Source organism: Nipponia nippon, unplaced genomic scaffold (assembly GCF_047370975.1).
Source record: "Nipponia nippon isolate SJK-2023a ecotype South Korea unplaced genomic scaffold, ASM4737097v1 scaffold_7, whole genome shotgun sequence".
Lineage (NCBI taxonomy): Eukaryota > Metazoa > Chordata > Aves > Pelecaniformes > Threskiornithidae > Nipponia > Nipponia nippon.
Window position 1 is genome coordinate 24,920,359 of NW_028262391.1, and position 26,576 is coordinate 24,946,934.

A 26,576-nucleotide genomic window follows, 5' to 3' on the forward strand; every position below is an offset into this window, starting at 1 on the left:
CTAAAGTGGCTCCATTATTTCATCTCCTGGAATGGGTTTATTTATAGATAAACCATTATCTCTGTCCAAAGTTGGGCTCTGGTCCATCATTCTAGGTGAATGATAGCCACAGATGGAAAAGTCATTGGGAGAGGCTGGGAAATGGTATACAAGGTGAAAAGAGTTGGTAGGTCACACCTGCGTTGACTTGAAGTGGTAATGTTGAACTTGCATATAAGGGTTCTGTGTAATTTGATGGCCCTCTCTACTGGCAAGCCAAGAAAGAGCTGGATGCGCCTTCATTAATATGGGCAGGAGATGCAGATCTGCGCTACAGCTAATCTCTTTTTGTAGTGAAGGCACTAAAAACCCAGAAGCCTGTGAAGTGCTGCAGTGCACCATGTTGAAAAGCTGAGCTTGTTTCTTGGTCTTTGTCCAAAAAGGTGGTGCACATTTGGTTCAAGTGTTTACTTGTTTTGAGCAGAGGTCAGGATTGAGCCATGGGCGCTGAATGAAATCAAATTTTTGAAAAGAAGGAGTACCTTAACAGGCAGTAAACATTTCTTCTTTGACTGGCAAACAATCATTAAAAGCCTTTATTAAATTTTGCGTCCATTCTGTTCACCACTTAGCCATTTCTTTTCATTCTGAAGGATTATAACTAAGAATGAATGAGTCTACTCTAATATGGTCAGGACACAATAAATCTGTGAAAGAACTGAGTTATCTTTCTCCCTCATAGGCAAATTTTTCCAATTGTTTTACAAAACATTGTTTTGTATTGCCATGACATCAGTCTTTACGCCTGTGAATAATGAGGCTCAACATTAAGCAACTTGTTTATGAAAAACAGTCATGCAGTGACAATTAGAGAGTGTTTAATGCGCTTCCCCACCAGAGTCCATACCCTCTCCTCCCACTTACTGATCTTCCCACAGCAGTGTGAAGTTATTTGTGTCTTCAGAATGAGCAAACAGATCTTTTCAGTGAAAGGGTGAAAAATTTCCTGAGTTCTGCTGTATAGAAGTTGGCATCTGTTGCTCTGTAGAACAGGATCTCTGCTGCACTGATCCAAGCATTTGTCAGCCCCAGAGTGGAGGATGGCAGCTCACAGTATCTGAAGAAGGAGACTATCACACAAAGCTTCCCACTGCAGAGATTCTGCTGCATCCTTCATCATCCTTTCAACCCATTTAGTACAGTTGTATTAGCCCTGTGCTCCAGGTCCTCCTCCAACTCCCAGCCCACCTCCTTTTTAGTGTGAAATGTGTTTGAATCTTCGAAGTAGTTACATTTCAAAATACATTTTGCTCAGTACCAAGAATAATCACAGTCCTCTGGGATAAAGCAGATCAGAAAGCCTGAAATGGATCTGCAGTACTCTGGGGGAAAGATACTTGTGATGAAGGCTATTGGATAGATCCAGAATCTGACCAACTTTGAGAAGCATTACAAAGTCTTTCCATTTGGTTAAAATATGTATTTCCACATAACTAGAATAACAGGTCCTAATCATGCCTCGTCATACCATACCAGCAGAGCTAACATGAACAAGGTTTTCATAATTCTGAAAAGGAGACAAACCAGCTGCTACCTTTCAAAACAATGTTCAAATGCATCATAGGTTGAGTTTCAGCTACGTGAAGGAAGTGATCAGAAATACTGGAATGGCTCTTTCCATCACTTAAAAACAAAACCAACATCCTCAATGTAATTTTCCAACGAGATTCAGAAAAGAAATTGGCAGTCACTCACAAAATGGGGGTGATAGGTATGGGGGAATGGAAACTTGATGATAACCAGGGCAACTTAGCCAGCTTTTGAAAAAAAACACTCTGAGTCAGGGTATCTCCCTGTCACTGAGCTGTAGGGGAAGCTGAGCTGTTGGGGCTTTCTCTGCAGAAGCTGTCCCGCCTTCTCTAATACCCTGAAGCGTCCTTTGCACTAGCAACAACAAATACAAGCTGTTGAGGAGAGTGGCCACTGAGGAACATGGAGCACCTCGGTTCTGAAATGTTGTACAAAAATGGCACAACTCCACCAGGAGAGGTGCCGTGTAGCTCAGCAAGTAGGTGCTCCTCTCAGGTGTGGGGGACAGGTTCAAGCTTCTCGTGAATCATCCTTCCTTGACAAATGCCTTATAACAGAATGTATGTCTAAGCCAGTTACTTCATTTCTTCCCAAACAGTGCTGCTCTTGTTGTTCCCTGGATAGGCTGGGTTTAGATTCACTGAAAACGAAATGGTATATTCCCACAGCACTAATAGTAGGCAACTGTTCACGGTGACAGAAGGAGGAAGAGTTATCTAAAGGTCAAAAAGATGAGTTTGGGGAGTAAGTATGTTGTTATAGCAAGTGTGATCTAGTATGATACATTTAGATTTATTTTAGAAAAGGCTTTCTTATTCTATACTCAGTCCAAGAAATATATTTTAAGTGAAATTTTATGAACAACTTGCAGTTGGTACAGGCATCTTAAATGACACCATCTTAAAAATCATTTTCCAGGGGCCAAGGTTTCCAGATGACCAAGCCCATAATGAAAAGTAGCAAATACCCTCAACTCTTCAAAGGTTGTCCAGTATATTGTGGTCTTCAATTGTAAATAACCCAAAATAAGTACTCAGACAGCTGGCAGATTGTACCGTCAGTAACCAGTGATCTCCAAACTGTGGTTTGCAAGCGGCAAAGCTGCAGGACCGGAGCTCCCTGTGATGATATTGGTAGATGTGTTTTTTTCAACTAAAAGTTTGATGATGAGTGTCCCTGGTCACCTGTGGTGGAGAAAACTTGATGGTATAGTCTGTTGTTCCAAAATATTTGGATGTCACTGCCAGAAAAAAACTCCAACTTGAGGACCAGTTCTTGAAAGTGAATGAGAAAGTGCTTGTTGCTTTATAAACCCAGCTTGGTCACCAGAGGTAGGAACCCTGTAAGTATTCTGACCATTGTTGGGTTTTTGCTTCTTCTCTTTTAGCTGGATGCTGAGAAGGCAAAATTAAAACTGGAAAGATGGGCTTCCCGAGATGCTGGCAGTGGGGCTGGAAGAAGTGAAGAGATGGAGTCAAGCGGGGATTGTGATGATGAGGATGGCTGTCAAGGATCCGGTGACAGGATTCACACAGCAGGTAAATACCGTTTCTACAGGCACATATGGAGCTTAGAAATTCATAAATGTCACAATTAGGTGGACAGAGCTAAGACTTGCACTGTTTGAATTACTGTCAAAATCCTACTACATTCAAAGGATTCGAATCTTAATCTGTGAAGAGCTGCAGTAAAAATAGAATGATACAGACAGTAACCCAATATAATTGAACACCTGGTGTGCAGATAAAAGGCTTTAATTTAGAGTGAATAATATCTGCAATGAAATCTAGATCACAGAAATACTGGAAGAGCCTTCCTAGATAATGTGGGCTCTTCAAATAAATAGAAAATTAATGTCCTTATAGACTGTCCTAAGTGTTAACATAAATATTTATTGGTTGCATAATGATACTGAAGGATGATCTGAACAGAGCTGGCTTCTGAAAGTATATATTCTTGCAAAAACACATGAAGTACTAGGTTTTTTTCTAGTGGTGAGCTGCTGGTTAAATAAAATTTCTTGATAGTCCCAGACAGGCATTCTGCAATATTTATTCATGAAATTACTTGGATAATATGTCATCAAATGTAGAATCAGCATCAGAATCTAACTTCACTTCCACCAAAATACTGGCAATTTAGTACAGAGTTAAGTCCTTACTATAGTAAGTTAATAAGAAGTAAGATGTTTCCTTCTAAGTACTTGAGGTTATTGGTTTATCTTATCTGGAACTTCAGATTCATTTCAGCTCATCAAAATGTAACTGCTTTAATTACTGTAGTGTGTGTAAATATAATTTGGTTTGGATGTGCAAGTACATGAAATACAGGTATAATAGTGTTGAAAAATAATGCTCGTTAAGATGGCTGGAACTCGGGTAAGTTTTAAACTGCTGCTTCATTCAACTGAAATAAGCAAGTGCCTCTTCCTTGTCCCTTTGCCACTAAGTGGAGAGTGGGAAAAGGTATCCCATATTCAACGAAGTCTTGCAACGCGGTGTGGTTAGTCTGTAGTCAAGACTAACTAGTTGTTCCTATTATGAATATTTGTTCAGGAAGACCGAGCTTAAACATGTATTTTGAAATGTGTGCAAAATGTTAGATTCAGTTTGCAGTACCAGTATATAAATACCTGAAATTTAATTTGCGTTGACAAGCTGTATAATCAAGATACATGAAGTATTATAACATAGGGATAGTATTTTTAAAAAATTATTACATAACTGCGACTAACAGATCAAGTAAAGATTTTCATCTACTCACCAATGTTTTTGAACAGAACTTTGATACAATGTTATTTTAAAACTATTTGCTTAACTTTTTTTAACTGTTTATTGTATTATATACGTAAGCAATGAAAAGACTGCTAGATCTTTTGGGCCCTAGGGATTTGTGAGGGTAAATACTTTAATGTGCTTTCCTCTCCATGTGGAATAATACAAACAAAAGCCAGGTGCTAACTACTCTTCAATGAACAATTAAACTATTAATACACTGTTTTGGGAGGATGTGTATGCCTGCTTACATGGACAATGGCAGATTTCAGGTGTCCAAAAATAAGAACTTGAATACTTTCAAGACTTGACTTACAGGTGGCTTTAATAATGGAAAACTACTTAATGTCTCTTTTTTCCCTTTTTTTCCAATCTATTTAATTAAAATCTTTTATGCTGATATCATCCTGGATTTAAAAGAATTATATTTATATAACTAGCTGTTTCAGAATTTAGTAGGGTTTATATCCAATTAAAAAGGTAATTACAATTAATTTCAGCAAATGGTCTTGATTCACAACAGTAAGAATAAGTATTTCATTGTGTGACAAGAGTAATGCTGTTTCGTAATTAGCTTTAAAATATTGTACTGTATACAAGCCACTAGCATTAAATCTGTTTTGCATATCTGGATACAATTAAGAGATAAAATGGTATAATCTCATTATAGAGCTCCTTTGCTTTAATAGAATGTTGAAGAAATAAACAAACATCAGATTAGTTGAATTTCCTCTTGCTGCATGTCTGTAAGATGGGGTTTCTGATTGTACAGCCTGTGAATTTGTTATATTTCCTAAACTTAAAACCTGTCAAGTACATCTGTCCATTGTTCTGTAGAAGTGGAACATGACAACATTGACTGTTTCTTGCTTGCTTGAAGTACATAGTGAATTGAGACATGAATTGAAGCTAAAGCTAAATCCCAAAAAAACCCCTGATCTGAAGCTTAGTAAAGTCAGTGGGAATAGTCTTACTGACTACAGCAGGTTTGGGTGAGACGTAAATGATAGCTATAAAATGCCACCGATCTCATCAGTGCATGTTGCAGCATGCAGTCATACAGCAGAACAAAAGGAATGACAAAGGAATAAAAGCCTTTCAAAACACAGACTTTTTGGCAGAGCAGTCGTGCTTTTAACAACAGGTCCACGGAAGAGAGAAAAGAGAGGAAAGGATTTCAATGTCAACCTCTAAAATGCTGAATTTAGAACATAGTAAAAATGTACTACATCTGTCATTTATTTAAAACCTATATGAAAATGATATTTACAATTTATGTGTTGAGAGACCTGTTGTGAGCGTGGCAAAAGACTCAAATTGCTTTTAAATAGTTTTTGAAAACCTACTGAACGCTCATTCCTTTCCACCTCCCAGAAAAAATTTACCTTTTCATTAACAATAAATTGCCAGGAGTTTCATCAATTTCTAGGTTACCATCTTCAAAAGATTTCTGTTCGTAACTATCGAAAGATCCCCTGGGCAGGGTACATTGCCATCTCCCCAGTTTGCTTTTCCAAATTGCTAACAGAAAGCCTGGCTCCTGGATTTTAGATTTCAGTGTGTACTGGGTGGGTAAACACAGAAGTGGTTCTGTGCTTGTATATTCCAGCCAGGTCCATTGTCCGTATCCTTTTCCCCAATTTTTTTTTTTTTTGGTTGGGGATTGCTGTCTGTGTATTTCAGCTTATTTTACAATGGGTAGTAAAATCCTGTCCTTTCGTTTGTCACCTTCTAGCCTTTGAGAATCTTTTCTGCATATCTGTTAATCATTTTATTTTATGTCTTTAATTAAGATATGTGGCTATCTATTATTTAGTGCTGCTTTTTTGTTTACTTTTGTGACAAGTAAGTCTTTGCTCGCCAAACTCATTGTTATCTCAAAAGATCACCACTTACGCCTTTAATCATAACGGGCTTAATTATCTATTCTGTATCATGTGTGTTTATCCAAATGATTTCATACGCACAAGATAAACAAATTCTCAGGAAATGATGTATGGTAGAAGATACTTTAAAATGTCATATTCTCACAGGCCTTACCAATTACCACAAGTATCTCTTCTTGGGGAAAGCTGTGGAAACAGCACTGTTTCTCAAGCAGGCCCATGTGTTATTTGTTGGCAAGTACCAACTTTTTAATGACAACATCTGTTAATCATCTTTGAACAAAGCTTTGTTAGGAGAGAGGAAAGCAAGCCATATAAATCTTGAGCACGGATAGGGAAGTTGCTCTGCGATTTGCACTGCTTCAGTCCCGCAGGTTTCTAGGCAGAAGTGCAAAGCAGCATCTTGGTCTGAACCTTGCTTAGCACTGCATGATCGTGTAAGCATAGTCTTACATGAACTTCGATCACAAAATGAGTCCACTGATGTAAGTGCTTACTCTTAAACCCTTACTGGACCGTGGAGGGGGGTGGTGGTGAGGAGAAGAGCAGGGATTGCTCAGTGCCTTGCAGGATCGAGCCACAGGAATATTTACTATGAGAGGGATCCTGCCATTCATGAAAAGACAGAACAGCAACAGATTCACATTGTGTCCTGCCTCTCCTCTGTTCAGAGAAAAGGAAAAATGTTTCAGTCTATTCAGTGAAAAGTGGGAAGGAAGTTAGTGCAGGGGATTTCCCATTCCCAGCTGTGCTGCACAGCTGTATGTTGTGATAAGGCCCCACCCAAGCAGTGACAACCACCATTAGATCTGTATTCAGGGAAATCATCAGATGATCAGCCATTAAACAAAGTTTAGAGGAAATGATTAGACCACAGGCAGGGACCTGGGTTTAGTGCAAGCCCAAAGTCACCTACATAGAGCTCCGGGCTTTGTGGAAGTTGTGGAGCATTATGTTGAAGAAAGCTGTGCTGACACCCCTTCTTGGCATGGGTCCATATGCATGCCTGTCTGCAGGGAAGGACACAGGTATTCCTGGGCTCGCTCACTAGCACGTGTCACTGTACTTTATATGAAGCTGTATGTTTCGCGTAGCCAGCGTAAGGCAGAAAATAATCCAAGCCTCTTTCTAGACGAGCTTGATACAATATTGTGCAAGTCATAGGGAATGTAGCTAGTGCTGGACTACAGCTTTCTTCTTGCTGGCAAGGCAGACAAACAGCACAGGTTAAGGAAAACATATATTTTCACCTACTTTTAGGCCTTCCTCCACTGAACAGAATAGACAAAGCCAAAATGTCTGGTGTACGTGAACTGCAGGCTTTGCACCAGCCTCACCCCTCTGTGGGTATAATCTATATATGGATCAAAAAAATCAGCCCTCAGATGGGGCATGTATTAACCCCACTCCTTCTGACATGCCTTGAAACTTTGGATTGTTGGGAAACAGAGATGTGGATTTTACCCTTCCCCTGGCTAGCTGCCTTGTCCACACAGAGATGGGCTTCTGCTTTGTCCCCGTCCCAAAAACAGTGGGTTTCCATGGAATAACAAGAAGTGCCTGACCAGTGCCTGACCAGTGCTGACCCTTAGGCACAGCAGATTTTAAACAATAATTTAAAATCGTAGCTGTCAGTGCAGGCATTCGATAAACAAACACATCCTGTGACATCCCAGCCAGACTTTGAACATGACTGTGTCAAATGTGCTTTATTACTGTGATTTTTGCCAAATGCTCCTCTAATCCCAATAACAGTTTTCTTTTGTACTTCTTCCTAATTCTTTCATGACGCTCCCTCCCTTTAATAAGTACTTTCTGATTTCAGACATCTCAGTCAAATATCCTGCTTATTGCCACATTTGAGCGCCCAAGTGGGAAGCTATAACAAATTTACTTTGTTAGCACATTCAGATGACACAGTTCCAACCCTTGGCTTTCTTCTTGGCTGTTCAGACACTCCACAGCTTCAGTGCCTCTTTCTGCTCTAGACAGAGCATCAGAAGAGATTATCCTGGATGTAGATTTCTTCTTCAGGGCATGTGAGAAGGATATTTTTTTGCCCCAGAATGCCTCAATAAGTGCAGACAAGTAAATTTTCTTTTTTCTTAATGTTTTCTGTCTGATCTGTATCTGCTGTCAACAGCTATGGAAAGTTAATGTATTTTTCTCACTGCTCATGAATGTTTTCATTATCATTTTTTTCTTTTTGAATACCAAGATTCTTTTATCCTTTATTATGTTATCATTCTTCCGGCTTGTCTGTCTTTTCTAGGCATCAATATTACTGTATAAGCTGTCATTTTAATCATACTTCATTTCCATTCACCATGTTACAGGATGCACTTACATGTGTATTTATCCAAATATGTAATTGTACAGCTGCTGATTTTGTAATTATTAGTACAAAACATCAATATTCTGAGATCATAATATCTGCTGGCAGTCAGCCATGCACATCAACTTCTCATCGCCACACATCCTCATTTTCCTCACAGATGATCCTAGCTCGCAGAAATACTGCATTTTCAGTGTCTTCCATCTTCCTGCCTCGAGAAACGTCTCCATCATGCCTCATCCCCATCCCACTGCCTTGCATAGCCGTTTTTCTACATCCTTTGTTGCACAAGACATTTTATCTCGCCTATAAATTCCTTTATTGCCCTTAGTGTAAATGCCTCATTCTATCCACAAACCAGTATAGTAACAATTCAACAATATAAGGCTGATTTTTAAGAAAACTCATAGTGATATTTGTCATTTGGGGTGGTAAATAGAGATGAGCCTCTGTCAACAGGAGCATAAGCAAACCCTGACAGAGGGCCTTCGGCATGTGTGGGGAGAAGCGGGTGGTAGTTCCACAGCTGCAAATTTCTGGCTTTGGCCAATTTTGGAAGAGACATGGGAGAAAAGAAAACCAAAGAAACCTAAATAATCAGGGTGAAAAGCACAGATTTTGATTAATGCTAACTGAACTTGATAGGATCTGATCCTGAGGTGAGTTGCTTTGGACTCGTGGTGTTGTCACACTGTTATCTCACGGACACGCTTTGCTAAGCATTTATCTGGGGGACAGTGACATTTCCTGCAGCCTCTGTTCCGTGCAAATGGGATCAGAAGACAGCTGAGTGGGGGCTTCTGAGAAGGGGGTAGGACGACAGAGCATTGCGGGGGGAGGAAAGAAAGACAGAAAGAAAGACAGAAAGACAGAAAGACAGACAGACAGAAAGAAAGAAATAGAGAGAGAGAAAAAAAGAAAGAGAAAGAAAGAAAGAAAAGAAAGAAAGAAAAAGAAGGAAAGAAAGAAAGAAAGAAAAAGAAAGAAAGAAAGAAAAAGAAAGAAAAAGAAAGAAAGAAAAAGAAAGAAAAAGAAAGAAAGAAAAAGAAAGAAAGAAAGAAAGAAAAAGAAAGAAAAAGAAAGAAAGAAAGAAAAAGAAAGAAAGAAAGAAAGAAAAAGAAAGAAAAAGAAAGAAAGAAAAAGAAAGAAAAAGAAAGAAAGAAAAAGAAAGAAAAAGAAAGAAAGAAAAAGAAAGAAAAAGAAAGAAAGAAAAAGAAAGAAAGAAAAAGAAAGAAAGAAAGAAAGAAAAAGAAAGAAAAAGAAAGAAAGAAAGAAAAAGAAAGAAAGAAAGAAAGAAAGAAAAAGAAAGAAAGAAAGAAAAAGAAAGAAAGAAAGAAAAAGAAAGAAAGAAAGAAAGAAAAAGAAAGAAAGAAAGAAAAAGAAAGAAAGAAAGAAAAAGAAAGAAAGAAAGAAAGAAGGAAAGAAATAGGTTTCTCCGCCTCTCTATCCCTGATTAAATCTGTTTTATAATCTACTGACACAGGGATAATGTATTATGTGTCACTTTAGTGTCCTTCATTACACAGTATAATTTAAACTGAAATGCATATGAGAAGAAGAGTATAATCATTCCTAATCCTTCCTCAACCTCAGCATTTACATGACAGTTTGCGGTGTAAAGGAAAGGGATTTCAGTTCCTTCAGATTTTCATTCCTAGACCTGAGGTGAGAGAGTTCCTCTTCAGACCAGCTCTCCTGCTTGGATCCATACGATACAGGAGTTTTTGCCAAGTTGTGTAAATGACTTTCTGCATGACCAGATAAATGTGTCCCCCGTAGGAACTTCTCCTAATGCTAATCAGAACACTAGCTAAAGGAATAACAGAGCAAGTGCCAGCTCTGTGACACTCTGAACAACTTTGGTATTATCTTTGGTACCTTCAAAGAGGTAAAAAGGTAATTGGGGAAATATAATTTTACTGTTTCACCAGAGAAATGTAAAATATAGCACATTTTTGATCATTTTAGCACCGTTTAGACAAATTCAAAAGGTAAAAGCATTTTAGTTGCTTAGATTATAAAGCCTTCCAATGCGCTGTTCCATAAGGGGAAATTAAACATTGTAGAGATCAAGATAAAGACACTTGGGGCATAACTGTTTGCAGTAGCTCTGTATAAGCAGTCATCAGAGACTGCATTGTAGATCACTGAAGGGTAACATGCTTTTACCAACTTTCTTTTAAAATATTACCAATAATCTTTGTCCTTTGAATGCACTTATTACAGCATAACACTTTTTACTAACTTTGTCAGCAGTCTTTTATCTAGCTACTTTGCACAGGAGCAACTTGATGTGTACATATGTTTCTGAGATGTGTTTTGAAAACAGCCCTAAATTGAAAACTCATTGGTCTGATTTTCCAACGAATTCCCAATCCACGAGTGTTTCTCACATGTTTTAATAAAATGGACTTTTTTTTAAACAAAATTATCACGAAGCTGAATGGCCCCAAACAGGAACAACATAGTCAGACCACAGAGAGCATGAATGAAAAGAGGCAACTTGGTATGTGATGGCTAAAACTATGAGAAAGACAAGCTTCCAAGAAAAATTGCCTTACTAAACACATGAAGCAGAACATACTTCTTGCTTCAGGCCAAGAGCAGTCTGCAGGTAGATACTTTGACCCCACATTCGTAATGCTTACTTCTGTGAAAGTCATTTGCAGGCATCAGGCTGGCACCCAGAGTTTAGAGGCCAAGCTAAATGGAGAGTAAAACCGATCCTCCTCAAGTAACTCATGAGCTATGTGATTTAGATCCTTCTGACAAGAAATTCACTTAAGAGCTGTAATATCTCGGTCATGCCAAGTAGTGATAGGATAAATGTGAAGGCTAAGGCAATTTGCCCCCAAAATGCCATAAAGCCAAAATTAATTAAGAGGAGTTAACAATGAAAGGTCCTTCAAATTACTTCAAAATAGATAACTCGTATAACTTAATGGAAGCTCAGTTTAAAATGCTAATGCCATTACGCTATAAGTTATCGAAACAATCCTGCAAGCCTAAGAAAATCATTCACCTGCGAGTTAGCCTTCATGCCACACAAGGGAACACTTACCTGGCCACAGCTAAGTGACAGTGATGTTGGTGCCCCTTCCACGTGCTGCGCTGTGCCACGCCGCACCTCTGCGGACCCGTCCTCCTCCTCTTGAGCCCTTGCCTGCTCACCGGTGAAAGCAGAAGGAGAGCGAGGAACTAAACACAGTGAATGGCTGTGCCATTTAAACCCCACACTGGTTTGAAGCATTTGCCATGCTACTTTGTTTTAGGGTTTTAGTAATATCCAGAGCTCTAGCTGTGAGAAGCAACGTGTTTGCACATGGGGATATCTGGAGGAAAAAAAACACATTTCTCCAAGGAAGGAAGACAGTAAAAGCAAACCTAGGACCTTGTTTATTCCAAAGGTAAATTATTCCAGGTTAATTAAGGTAAGGTTATGAATTACTGCAATCTTAGAGGCTCTAAGAAACTCTCTGTCATCTCTCATTGTATACAACAAGTGAAAGGCAGCGCCAGTGTTTGGCAGTGGAAATAGAACTGAAAGTCACTGACAAATAAAAATCCAGTTTCTGTTTCTCCCTGCTGCCACCTTCCCTTGTTTTATGATTCATGAGGAAAGCCTAAGCGGTCACTGTTCTTTTAAAGGAGGGAAAGAATTGCTTTGGTTTGTTTTCCCTCCCTCCCTCTCTTGAACCAGTATTTCTTGGGGGTGTTTTGTCTTCGTTTTCAGGAAGAAAATGCCTTGAGTACCCCAGGTATGCATTTTGAGGTTTTCTATTCCTTGATTGTCCATTTTAAGGTATAATAATACTCCTTAAAAGAGTGCTGTTGTGCCTGAAGCCAACAGATATGCCATCAGAATGTCTCAGCTGAGAAATTTAGGATCAAAACAATACCCTGAAAGGAAGCACAGTTTAGTTTTACAGTAACAGAGAGCACAGTACAAACGCTCTGTATCCTGTACTCGATTTACTACAAGAAGAACAGAACTTCTGGCTGAAGTATGTGACATATCAACAGGATCATGAATTTATAGGGCTAGATCAGGCTGCCTTGAGATCAAGGTACTTATAATAACTTAAACCAGCTGATGATCTTGCACGTAGTTAAATACTTTCCTTGAAAAGAGTTCAAAGATTAGGCACATTATTCCTCAGCAGGTGATTTTACATCTGATTTATCCCACAGTGTCTCCTGTCTGCTGGATTTTAAGAGTGTTTATTTCTGTCCTTCGATCCTGAAAGCAGTTAAGTAGTATTTCCCTGAAATTTAACACTTTGCAGGATGGACAGGACAGTTGACGCCTTTCAGAGGCATTTTAGGGTATTGCGCAGATTCAAGGAGGCTATAATGCCATCTGCTAGCCCCAAACCCAGGAACTGGATATAACTTGCAGAACAGTGAAGTTAGAAACCTGTTTGTTTCTATATGAGATGCTGGAGTGTGGAACGTGAATCTGTGCGAACAGGGTGAAGTCTCTAAATTATGGATTGCTACGGCTCTTCGTCATAGTTCTCAGTGATGGAAAAGTCAGCTGGATACAGGATCCTACAGCACCTCTTCCAACACCGTTTTTAGTCTGGTTTCCTCCATTTGACTCAATTAATTACCCCTCATGTATAATTGTATCAGAAGCTTTTCTTTTTCCAAATTACATCTCTGTTCCTAGTTCAGGTTCTTGAATATCACAATCAGAAAATGTTTTCTGTCCTTGTCTTCCTGTCTTTTAGGATTTAGACAGATTTTCTAATGTTCTTTTGGCTGTCTTCTTTAATCAGTCTCTCAAGCCCCCTGTTGTGCTTCTCTTCTGTGAATGTCTAATAGTTTGTCAAGCCAAATTTGAATTATTTCTGAAATAAAATACCATAAGGAACCAACCAAGCTTTGAATATGACTAAATGATATTTTGAAATTAAGAGATTTTTAAATTTTTTTTTTATCTCTTGAGGTATCTTGTATCATGTTAGAGTTTCTTCATCTCCTAAATAAACACTTCTGTCAAGTTTGCAAATTAGTCTTCATTTCAGCAAGATTTAAGTCTATTTCCTATTTTAGTGCTTTCTGAAAGTATGCACATTCTTGATCTAGGTAAGATTTGCAACACAAACCTACCTTGCACAAGTGACCTACCTGGGTAGCAGCACTCCCCAGAAAGGGGTGAGACCCAGTTGTGTGGTGCTGTTTAGAAGAAATGTAATTAGCATTTTGGAAGAGGTGAAAGCAATAACTTCTAGTTAATAACTATTCTAGTGAGAACACATCTACTTTTGAATAAGCAGGTAGTACAATTTCTGGCACTGTGCAGATCATAAACTCTCATCTGAAGTCCAGATGAAGAATGAATGTTAAACAGCGATGGTCCAGGTAGCATACAAGGGTAATAACTACTCTTTCAAACTTAATTCAGTTTAGTTGTAAAAATCATTAAACATTCTCAAAATCCCAGTTTCAGCCCATTTACCATTGAATTGTTGTCCACAGTTAACAGACAATTCAAAAAGATAAGCAGGACTACATCTAGATCGCTAGAAAGTAGGTACATTGAAATCAGTTGATGAAGGGGGTAAAATTCGACATGGTGCATGCCCAAGGCTTAGCCATTATTTGCACTGAGAACCTCAGAAATTCTCAGCTTTCAAAACTGTTTGCTGTTCATCTCAAATTAGAGAGATTAAAGAGAATTTGCCATTGCAGTATTGAAACTGCCAAGTAATAAATCATCATCTGATATTTATAGCCCAAAATTAAGACTGGTGACTCAGACACGCTCCTGACCATTTAGTAGTGAAGTCCTAATGATCCAATCTGGAGCAGTGGGGAGAGGAATAGCTTTCTGATGTGAAGTCAGACAAGTAATTTCCTATTTAAAATTTGATTAGATAAAATCTTTTGAACATGTGCTTGTAAAGGAACAGCCTGTTTAAATATGTATACTGCTGCAGCACATGCTGTACGCTGTTACAACTAAAGCCAGCACAAAGAACATTTGCGCTAACCTGAACATGCTGGGGGAGGCACAGCGCCCAGGGCTAAACTGTATCAGGATAAATCTCTTACACAATGGAAACATTAAGAGCTGATGGGGGAAATGCAGTTTTCATCTTACAAAAATCTCAAACTTGTTTTTGTATTGAAAAGGTATAGTTTTCTAAAACAGAAACGTTTGTAACATGCAATTGGAAGATCATTAATTTGAGGGGGTATTTTTGCAGGTTTTTAATACAAAAGGAAAAATATAGATTTAAGCTGGAATATTTTGCCACCTGCAAAAAAACTTATAGTTGTTAAAGCCATCTAGTAAGCTTGATATTTTCAGGCAGAAAGTTCTTCTTGATTTAAAAGTGTTATATTATAGCATTCAGGAGAAGGAATAAAGGCCAGAAAACCCAAAATGGGGGAGTTTGGCCTAATTCTGACCCAGTAATCATCTCTGGGAATTTTGCCTTTGACTTAATGAGATAACAGTTTGAGCCAACAAATGAAGGGTTACATTCTGCTGCCCTCATCCACGCTGCGCAGGACTGTATCCCGCTTATGCCTAAGCGGCTGCCTGCAAAGTTACTGCTCAGGACGAACTGCAGTGATGAGCCTGGCCTGTGCCAAAACACAGAAAATGACATTGTTTCAAGTTAAAGAACAGTGACGCTGTCTTGTCCTCATATCCTGATTTATATAATTTCCAGTGGTCATGGCAGCATTTCAAAATCAGCTATTGATAATAAAGCATGCTGTCAAAACTGGGATACAGTCCCATTTCAAGTTATACAGAATCCCATTACGACAGTTTAGTACAATTGTGTCCAAGCTGGAACATTTTATCACTCATCATAAAAAGTACTCGCAGAATAGTCCTGGGAATTGAAATATTCATGTTCTGTTCACACATTTTCAAAAATTGTTATTTTTGAAAGTGACTCGTGTTCGCTGGAAGTTAGTTTTTCTGTCTTCATGGACCTCTTCATTTTTTTATTAAACCTCCAGGGACTGTATTTTTTTTTTTTGTTCATGGTGTGAAAAACATATTCATGTGTACCACATGGTCTGGTAGGTATCTGCTGTATTTGTGTTCATTCCACTGGAGTTTGGTGGGGGAATTTTTCCTGGAAGTTTCTTGCCTTACCCCCAGGGGTGGGTTTTCTGCTACTACTCCTCCTCCCCCCTTGCTGGTACAAGACGACATTTTCATTTGGTTCCCCTAGCAGAACCTGTTTGCTGGGGTTAAAGGCAGAGGTGCTACTACCACGGCTCTCCCCCAGCATCGTCTGTGCGGGATCACCACTGTTCTTGTGGGTTTCATTACAGCCCTCCAAGTTACAAACGGAAGCATGAAACCAGGCAAGGTGCTGCCTGGGTTTTGCTTTTCCAAAGCTGAGGAAAAACCCTAAGCATCAACAGAGCCTTAGAATCACATTCAGTTCATATTTGGAGGCTTTTCTTGCAGTTGCGGAGCAATTCTTTGATTGGGACTATCACATCTTTGTATGTTTTTCCCATCGGATGAGGATGTATGTGGCATTGCCCTGTAGGAAAACCAGACAGCTTTTCAAGCATCTTACCTATTGAAATCCAGCCACTGCATCCACAGATTCAGTAGTTGTCCATGGAAGAACTCTCTTCTTCTCTCTCTCTCAAACACGCATACACACACGCGTGTGCCCTGAAACACTCACTGGTGTATGTTGTTCCCTGTGGCCTCCTGATCCCATGGACTTGGGAATGTGAGGTTTTCACAGAGCGGAGTGTTTTCTGCTCGGCTCCTTTAGTACTTAGAGGGGATTCCTGCACTGGTGAGCAGCATGCGAGATTCCTCCAAAAACAGCATCTGGGTCTGAATCTCTCCTGTTCCCAGTAAATCTGTTAGATATGCAGTCCTACTCAGTTGAGTAGCAAAGTAGTGACAGTCTCCAGACTGTATTAAGGCTTTGACTCACTTGTCATAAACTCCACATGGATATCATGAGCTGGAAAGAACTTAATCAAAAAAACCCACTTTAATCATATTCCAAGGTCCTGTGACATCTCAACAGATCCTTGGCAGCTTGTCAGTAAATGAAAAAGATGCATGACACTAATGGCGACACAACAGTGGTTCAGTATCATACCCGAATGCATCACCAGGAAATGCCCAGTGGGAGTCTCCCCATTAATCCAAAAAAGCCCGAGTAATCAACGTCCATCCATGAGACTAAAAAAACCACAATCCTTTTGATTTAATGCAGAAGCCTGGGTACTGTCAGCTGAACTTCCTACTTTAAAATCAGTTTGCATACTCTTTGTCAAGCAAATTTGCATAATCTGTGTCACAACAAAAATTGGAAGTGTGTTGTATCAAAGAAGATTTGAAATTAATTTTTTAAACTGCAGATAAATCATAAACTTATTTTTGCAAACTATATGAAAATATATTGCAAACTATAAAGAAGTCTACTCGAAGGAGCCAATATGCAACCACAGAAAATATTTTTATGTCTGTATAAATACACTGAAACCCCATCAATCTGCAGAATACATCCAAAGAAGGTTTTGTAAGAAATAAGCAAATTATAAATTCCTAGAGTGACAATTTTCTTCCACAGATTATGCAAACATTATGTATGCTTCAAGTAAAGTTGCCTTTTATTAAAAATGTAACTCATGATAAAATAGATGTAACATTTGAATAGCAATTTAGAATTTATGTTATTCTTACCTTGTAAAATGATATTGAAAAAATGAATTGAGCTAACACAAGTGTGTTCAATATGCATGAAATTTCTATTTAGTCTGTAAAATGCAGAGCGGATAGATAGTAGCCATTTCACAGTACTGTAATTACAGTGTCGCCATTTGTAAAGCATTTATGTAAAGTACAATACTTCTGACTAACCGTGTACAAACTCTCTGCATCTTGTTAAAAATCAAAGCACTGATTTAAAATCCTTTACATTGTGCTGATATTGATGACTGCAATGTAATCCATCACTACTTTTATTTTATATAATCAAACACAATCCCTCACTTCCATATCCGTTCTTTTTAGACAGACTTATGTATTATACACACTACCTTAATGTTGTAATTGTTAAAAAGCAGCAGACTATTATAAAAAGGGGATTCTTTATTTGTTCTCTCATTCTACAAAGAAGGCTTGAACACTGGCACAGGCATGTCTTTACTTAAGGCTTCTTTCTCCTTTGTTGCTGATATGTGCGTGGATTTTGGTGGAGATTACTTTTCTGTGTTTGCTGTATTTCCCTTTAAAAGCCTTAATGTTAAATCTTTGCAATGATCCCTTTTCCATACTGGTCACAGCTGTTTGAAACTAGATAAATGCTAAAAAGTTCAGAAGGTAAATAGTCAAAATACAAATTCTTCCCTAGAGAGCATTCAGGTTCTCTACTCTTCATTTTATTCATGCATCACACATCTCATTGATTTCTGAGATTTGGGATGTGATCATAAGTTAACTTCCGAGAGAGAAGGCTTTCCCTTGCTAATCTCTTCTTTGGGAGTGGCCTCTTTCATTTGCAGGAGCAGGCCATTGTATTGGTGCCCTTTTCTGAGCTGCAAGGCGCATCTCGGTGTGGGTGCTGTGCAGCAGCTCCTCAGGCAGGTCTGCCAGCAGAGCATTTGCAAGGGCAAGGGGTAAGCGCTGGGAGGAATAGTTTGCAAGACGAGAGATCCAGGGCATGTCGTCATGCATGCCCTTGGCACGCAGACGGGAGCTGCCTCTCCCTGTACTCTGGTCTCATATAGTCACGTTAGTGTGGCATTAGTGATCCTGAGCTAGTTGATCTTAGCCCTCAGCAAGGCTTAATAGCTTGCAGTCACAGCTGTATTAAGCCGCAGTAACGTATGTTTGAGTTGGTATGGAGCATGGCAGAGTAAGCTCACAACTGCCTGCAACAGCGTGTCTCTGTACCTTGGGTCTGCAAAATAAGCAGATGTGTAATCTGTTTTCTCCTGGGGTCTCGTACAATTCACGGTTATCGTAAATGTCTTACACATAGACTACATTAACACTGCTGTCTTAGAATGTAAGGCTTTTGTTCTTGGAAGGTGTTAAGATATTATGAGCTTAAGGAGATTTGTCCTGAAAAGAATTTAGAGAAAATTGCCCAGTGTTAATGCCTTAAAATGCCCATCATCAAAAGCATGTCTGCTAAACTCTCAGGCAGTATGTGGTAACGTAATAATTGATGAATTCGTGGGAAGCTCACACCTTTTTCTTGAAAGTGCTGTATTAATACTCTTTTTTAAATTTTTCTTTAGGCTAAGGTAGCGCACACGTGTTATTCAGTGCTAAGGAAAACTAGTTGTTGTAGGTTGTAGACAAATTTAATTTGATTATTGCCTTATTTTAATTGAATACTTTTTCGGAACAAATATACAAACACGATGAAATTAAATGACTACAGATTAATAATACAGTGCACCGAATGATATTTTGTTTGGCTTATTTTTAACATATTTATTAGAGTTGAAGAGTTGAATACTATAACTGATCAAAAGTATCATTTCAAAATTAACAACAGGATTCATTTCCCAGAAATCCAAATTGTGTGCATATAAATTAACAAAGCCTCTACATGAGAATTGGTCAGATACTTTTAATACTATTTAGCTGGTAAACCAGCTGTGTGTGCAGTAAACCAGCTACATGGCTGCAGTCATCTTTTTTCCTGTTCAGTCTAATAGCTTGTAAAATAACGTTAGGAGTGAATCTCAGGAAGTGGAGAGATGCATGTGGTTATGGGTTCGTGGGGGCTTCAGTTTTGACAGTTTCTTGAGGGAGAAAATGATTTGATCTGTTGGCTAGAACCAGATGTGGGAGCATGTGTGGATTAATGGCATTGAGACTTGTTAGATTTTGAATACTGTCTGAAACTATCAAGGCTTTAAGATTGGGGGTGTGTATATTTCTGATTAATTAAATATATCACCTTTGAGCTGACTAGTAAGAGTTTCAGATTAGCTCCTTAGAGTAGCTAGAGGTATTAAACACCTGAGGCATTTTTTAGATCCACAGGGTAGTTCTAATTCAGCATGGAATGGTCCCCAAACAGTGGTACAAGGGGTTTATATTCTCTCCAGCACCAGATAAATATGGAGCCCCTAACCCCCTGATCCTTCCAAAAAAACATTCTCCTTCACCTGTCAACTAGTAAGAATCCTGTGGAGAACTCCCATAGACATTGTTTCTCATAATTTCTCATGGAAATTGGTGAGAAATACTAATAACAAGAAAAAATTTTGCTAAGTTCTCTTCTTTTTCAAACCCAAAGCTTCCCTTTACTACAGTCAGTCAAAAAAAATCCAGACTATTAGTATGCCAAGATGTTAATGTAGCTCCACAGGATCTGTCATCTTAGTTAACATCAGCTAAGTATCTGCCTTTAATATTTTCATCTTTTGAATATGCATTAAACAAATCACACAAGTTTTCAATACAGGAGTCTATTAGCAACAAAATTAATTGTTGCATATAATGAAGAACATACATTGGTATTATGTGCTCTATTAAAATAAAATTATCTCCAACTTTAAATAATATTTATTTTAAAATTTAAAACAGGTCATCTTTGAAGATGAACAGACATGGCCCCTTGCCAAAAGAACAATCAGATTTTCTGCTGCAGAATATATGGAAAATCATAACAAACTTAATTACCTGTACCACTGCTAAAGACCCTTCATATCTTAGCACTCTTGAGATTTAGCAGATTGTATCACATCTTCTCGATTAACAATTCTGACTGAAAAATGAAACATTCAGACTTCTGAAATTAAAAAAATTACATTATTCCATTTTAAAAGAAGATAATATGTGAACAGCCTCAATGTAAACCAGTGTAATGGCTTGCAATAAATGTTTATATTTCAGTATTTTCTCAAACTATGTGAATTGTTTGTGCTATGTGAATAAATATCAGCAGAGTTTTCATTTTCTCAGATCTCTCATCTCTTAAACCTTTCTTGGAGGTCAGCATCTCAGCCTGAGATTTTTTATTATTATTATTATTTCTTTTTAGGTTTTTCTCACAGGAAACTTAGTACAATGATCACTTTTCACAATTCCTAGATACCAAGAATCCATGCAGTATTCAAAATCTCTTATTTTTCTCTAAAATTCTTGGGCGCTTTTGTCATACGAGAACATCTTAAGATCTCAGAAGTCTCAAATGTAATTTTTCTCTGAGGGATGTGAGAAGAAAGCCCAGGTGCTGGAGCAGGTTACCGTGGTAGGAAGACCCTCCTGGTCGGAGCTGAGGGAAGGAGACAGGACAGCGTTCGTTGCAGAACGCATGAGCGTGGAGAGCGTTGCTGATCGTTTCAGAGGGAAAGGCTCTTTTTCTGTTGTGAAATTTAAACCCAAACTTTTGCTCTCTGTTCTTTATTAACATTCCCTTAGTATTGCTTATGAGTATAAAAGTTAAATACTAATTTTATGGCAGTATCTCAGAAGCTGTCAGTGCCTTATGATTCAGATATTGGGCATTTTTTATAGGCAGAAAAGAATGTATTCAGCAGGGGCTCAGGGTAGGAATAAAATCACCGGTGTCCCTTCACTGCTCCTGCAGCTGTGGTGGTTCACACAGCAATGTGTCCCCTGAAAGCTCTGCTCCTGAATTTTTCATCCCCCTTCAGCGTCCTTCTCTGAGCTCCTAGTTTCCCTGTGCTGCAGCTCTGCAGATAGCATGCGTTGCCTTTTCTCTGGTTGTGCCCAGGCTCGTGCTCCTCAGCTTGACTGACGCCCGCTTTCATTAGCCACTCCTTCCTGGAAGTGCTGCAACCTGATCGCACATAGCACCATATTTGATCACAGTAACTCTATTTGAGCCTAATTCTCTGCTAATTCTTTGCAAGCCTTCAGTGCCAATCAGAAATATCTTTCCAACATCCTCCAGACACCATCCTCTCCCTTGGTTTGAGAAATTCCAGTTTCTAAAACCTGGCAGTATGTCATCAACAAATGAAATCCCTCACCCGCCCGCCTTCGGTGCCAGCTCCTCCGTTTCAGACCCGGCTGGCTCCAGCTGCAGCAAAACTTGCCAAGGCCGAACGCAGAGCATGGACAGGAGTGGCTGATGAGGGCAGGAGCTCTAAACTCCTCTAGACTTAGGCTTGCTAACAATGATAGTACTGGGGGTCATTTTCTTTATGTGATAGTAATTTAAGATGAGACGAGAAATAACATCTCATTAGTGTCAAGTGAACACACGGTGCTATCTTATCATTGTGCAGTGCATGTGCCCAGCGCGTGGCTCGCAGAGAGAGCAAGGCCTGTGCTGAGGCATTTCCCTTCCAAAGGCTTTAACATAGCAAAAAACTGAAGTGAATAGTTTCTTAGATCTCCCTCCTTCACAGTTATTCGTATGCTTAATTTTAGCTGATTTGTTGGATCAAGAGCAGATAAGAACAAGCTTTGTTCCTTCTGAGCTTTCTTTTGCATCATACCAGATTTTCATAGTGTTTCCTTCTGTTGCAGTGAGAGCATCACAGATAATTTTCCCCCGATGCCTGCCTGCATAGCCCCCTGCCTCTGGGAAGCTATTGTATGCAAGGGACTGATTCTCCTGCCACTCACTCTGATCTGAAGTGGAGAGGTGATGGACAGAGAGAGGGGGAATTTTTTTTCTGTTCTGAGGAAGCAGGCAGACTCAGGTGCTGATAACTCTAAGGCAAGTCCCATATTCAGTCTGCTGCCCAGTGTGATGTGGTGTCTGGTGATGTCACATCAGAAATCAGATTATCCTTCCAAACCACCTGCTTTTCTAATCAAATGGCGTTCTGAGGAGTGCATTTTACAGCTTCTCATTAAGCTGCAGCTCTGGCCCTAGCTCTGGCTGTGGCAGACCTTTCATTGTGCACACCCGTGCTCACACACATGTGCACACACCCCCCACCCATTCTGCATGTTTGCATTCATGTGGGATCCCATTTAATCTCCTCCTTTCACTCGTCTTCAGCATGTGCTTATCAGCTGAACTAATGTCTATTTGCTTTCCCAGCTGCATGTTACAGGCTAGGATTACTCTAACTTCAAAAAGCAACACTTGTTTAATTAAAAGGAGTTTCCAAACTGTCACTGAAGTGCCAGATGCAATAACAGGAATCATCCTGCCCCTCATTTCTTTTCTTCCATCCTCTCTAAAGCACCCAATTCCAACCAAGAAGAAAATTAGCAATATTAAGCCTATGAAAGAAAAAAAAAAATAGCCAAAGAGGCAAGTGGCGTTGACAGGTATGACAGCCCCATAGAATGAGCTGCAGTATATCAACATATCTTAAAAAAACTAAACACAGAAGTCCTCCCCACTTCATTTGCCATCATATGCGTGTCAAGTGTCATATTTATTGCTCTGTCATATTTGAAGTTGTATTTTTAATATTGAGAAAACTATCATAAAACCTATTGCAATACTTAAACATGCCTATGAAAGTGAAAAATTGATTTTTCCATAAAAGTAGATTCTCTAGTGGAATTATGGCCCTAGTGAAAATGTACTCCATTTCAGCATGCATGCATGCACACCTTAAAGGTGTGCTTCCTGGATAGCGTGCTAATATTATACCTAGACATATTGTCTGCAGGCACTGGACACAATCCTCTGGGTGTGCAGAAATTAGATAAGGAATAATTCTTTTGTATAATAGTATCCCTTGTGTAGTCTTCTGTGCAATACAATAAAATTAATTCAGCTTCTCTCCATAGAGCTTATCTTCTGTCCCAGCATTAGAGTGTACTTCTGCATTTTACCTGGGCAACAAATATTTTCTTACTTCATTGTGTTAGAAAGTCCAGCATTGGTAATTTACAGAGCAACTTTGATTCCAGAGTCAGCCCGTAATTCCACGTGTATTTTTGCAACATGTGGCTCCTGGGTTAAGTTGAACAGGAAAAAATAAATATGCCCCAAAGCAAGCTAATCTGTACATAATGTGATGTGAGGGTGGTTATACTGCCTGTGTTAGGGTACATCTCGGAGCACTGATCAGAAGCTGGGACCTCCATCCTTATGAGAGCTTCTGTACATAACTTAGGTTATTTACAATGTCGTTGACCTGTAATTCAAATACCCTATTACTCACGACACTATAAGTTCTTTTTGTCTGTATCTTTCTAAATATAAATTACCATTTAACCTTATATTTGGGGGATTCATTACTGCTGTTAAGGCCTGAATGAAAAGAGAAGAATCTCTGCTGCTTACTTCAACCTGAAAAACTCACTCAAATTGTCCAGCGCTGGAAATTTAATTCACCTTTCCCCTATTTGCCGAAAATATCTTTAGACCTTTGCTGGCATCGTTTGTACTACAGAAGCATTTAGCAATATGGTCTGTCTCTAGTGACCTGACCTTCTTCAAAACTTTTTTAGACAAATCAGTCTTACGATTTTCTGCCCTTATTCCACTACAGACACTTTCTGCTCTCAGACAGAGTTTGCTATAGACTTTGATACAGTCACAGTTAGACCTGAAGTTGTGTACTGGTTTGGTTTTCCATCAGAGACATTACCATGTATTACTATTTATGGTGAATCACTATCTTCTAATGCTTCTCACAAGCAGAACATGTGACATCGGGCCATTCCCATATAGATTTCCTACTAAGACATTTCAGTCTCTGTTTCCAGTTACATGTATTCACTGGCATAATCGCAAAGCTGAGGGACTGTATAGCAGCATACTGAACAGCGCCTCTTCTACTTTACTGTTCTCTTTTTATATATATTCAGTTGCAGAACATTTTTGCCATGTGTTTTCAGGTCTTTCACCGAGTCTGAGGTTAACTTTTGATATCTCATGCTCTACCCTTATACTCCTTAGTCACTAGAATCTACTAGAATCTCCCTTCTTTGCAAATGCTCCACTTATTTCTGATGTTCAGCTGGGGTGATCTTTATCCCTTGGTGCTGGCAGAGGCTCCCGAGCGACTGCGAGCCCCTGCAGAGCCACGATCACCTCACATGAATTCTGTGCTGATAAACCAACACTGCAAGGTACTCACATCTTATGCTTTTGCGTGCTTAAAACACAGAACTTGATTTTTGTTTTTTAGCCTCTTAGGCCCAGGTGGCACCAGCAGCCCTTGATTGCCTTGAGCAGCCTCACCTGGGACCCCCACTCACGTGCCCTCCAGCTGTGGGCCCAGGAGCCACATTTAAGACCCAGCCTGGGCCTTTGTTGTGGTTTGAGCTGTGCTGTAGCTGGGCTTGCTTCTGGGGCTGTAGCTGAATGATTTGGTTTTCCTGGTTTGACCTCGGAGCCCTTGTTACCTTGCACTTTGCCTGATAATCCCTGGTTCGTGGATGGGATCTGCTGCTGCTGCTGCTGCCACCACCCTGCTCTGCTTGCCTGGCTCTGGTGCTGTGGGACCGCGCCGTGGGGGTGAGCTTGCTGCCCTTCCCTCAACTGCAAAGGGTGGGAGGAAGCTTAAGAAATTTGCACTTACTCCAAAAGTCAGTCCTGCTTCTCAGATGTGTAAATGCATAATATCTAGAGCTCTGTGGAGAAGAGAACTGTGAGGTCTCTTTAATAGAAACAGGCAAAAACACTAGGGGATGGGGAACCTGGGGAAGAAGTCTCTTTGGTTCACACAGAGCGCTTCATTTTGGTAACTTCCAAATGTGCTGTTATGGCTTTGACTCTGCTGATGTTTGATAACTACAGTTATCCTGGGTTTTGAGATGAAAGGTCATTTTGAATGGTAAGTGTTCTTTTTTTTTTTTTTAAGCAAAAAAAATTATCAAAGTGCTTGTGACCAGCACTGCCATTTAATCAATTATGTTTCACTTTGCTTTTCAATTGGCTTTGACTGAGCCCTAGCTATTCTGCTTTCAGTCTCTGTGAGCACTATATGCCTGTGGCACATTCTTCCATCACACTGAACTTCAGTGGAGATGTGCCTTGATCATGCAGGGCTTCCCATCAATCTAACAGTTCTCCTGGTAGAAGCTAAAGATGAGCTGAGTACTGCAGTGGGCCATATATATGTACCATAGCTGACAGTAAACAATGACACTCTCTCTTCTTGGCACCGCAAAACAATGAATATTGTCAATCTTTGCTCCATTATATCTGAAAGGGTCTTTGATTCGTGTATGTTCCAGATACTCAATGCAAAACACCTGGCCTGGTACAGCTTAGGTGTGTGCCACAGCCTTTCCCTTAAGGAGCGTTTTGACAGCCCAGCTCTCACTGTATCTAGTGAGTGGGTGACCGTGGCCTCGTGGCTGTGGGTAGGCAGTGTAGATGTGCTACAAAAGGTTTGGTGTGCCAGGAAAGAACTGTGTAGCTCTAAGTATATCACAGAAGGTAGGACATTATTGGAGAGTCTTAAAGGTGAGCGTGAGCTGAAGTGCGTTTGACTTCCCTAGTAAATCTGCGCTTGTGTGCTGGATGGCCAGTTTTCAAAGTCCTCTGCTGATATTTGTGGTATTTCCTTCCAAACAAACACAATTTTGTATTACTTGGATACTGTTCTCTAGCCCACCTACTTGCATGGTATCCATTATGGCTGTATTGGAGCGCCTTAGTATTTCATCTGTTTTTCCTCATTATGCCCCCCAGACTTGTTTTCTTAATTTTACAGCTGGAGAACTGGAATAGACAGTCAATGGGAAATAGGCCAGCCATTCTGCACGAGTTATGTTTTGCATTGGTTTTAAGTGAGACTTTTTAAAATATAATTAAAAGCTTTATTGTTTCTTGATTAATATGCTGCTCTGTTTATAGTATAATGCCACATTATCCATATTGTTCCCCAGCCATTTTACAAATAGTTCTATGCTGTGTTTATTTTGGCAACTGCTGCCAGATGTTGACTATATGAACTCTTTCCAGCATTTTAAAAGCTGCATTGCTGTTCTGTCTAGAAGATGCATCTATGCAAGAGTCCCATGATGTGAGGAACTGCATCGTCACCTGGGAGACCTGGCCTGCCCCCCAGGCATGCCAGGCTGAAGTGATGGGGAGCAGAAAGGGGGTCAGAGCACAGGGTTTAGATTTGCCCTGCCATCTCCCA

General features: G+C 39.5%; 1 protein-coding gene across 3 annotated transcripts in view; it reads left to right on the forward strand.

The window, feature by feature from the left end:
• The window catches only part of LOC104023679 (glypican-5), a 388,175-nt gene that overhangs the window by 288,201 nt on the left and 73,398 nt on the right, over positions 1-26,576 (forward strand). For all 3 annotated transcript variants that reach the window (XM_087739176.1, XM_087739174.1, XM_087739175.1), the window contains one exon: positions 2,957-3,107. In XM_087739176.1, the coding sequence (XP_087595302.1) occupies positions 2,957-3,107 (151 nt within the window). The remainder of the gene's footprint in view (positions 1-2,956; positions 3,108-26,576) is intronic.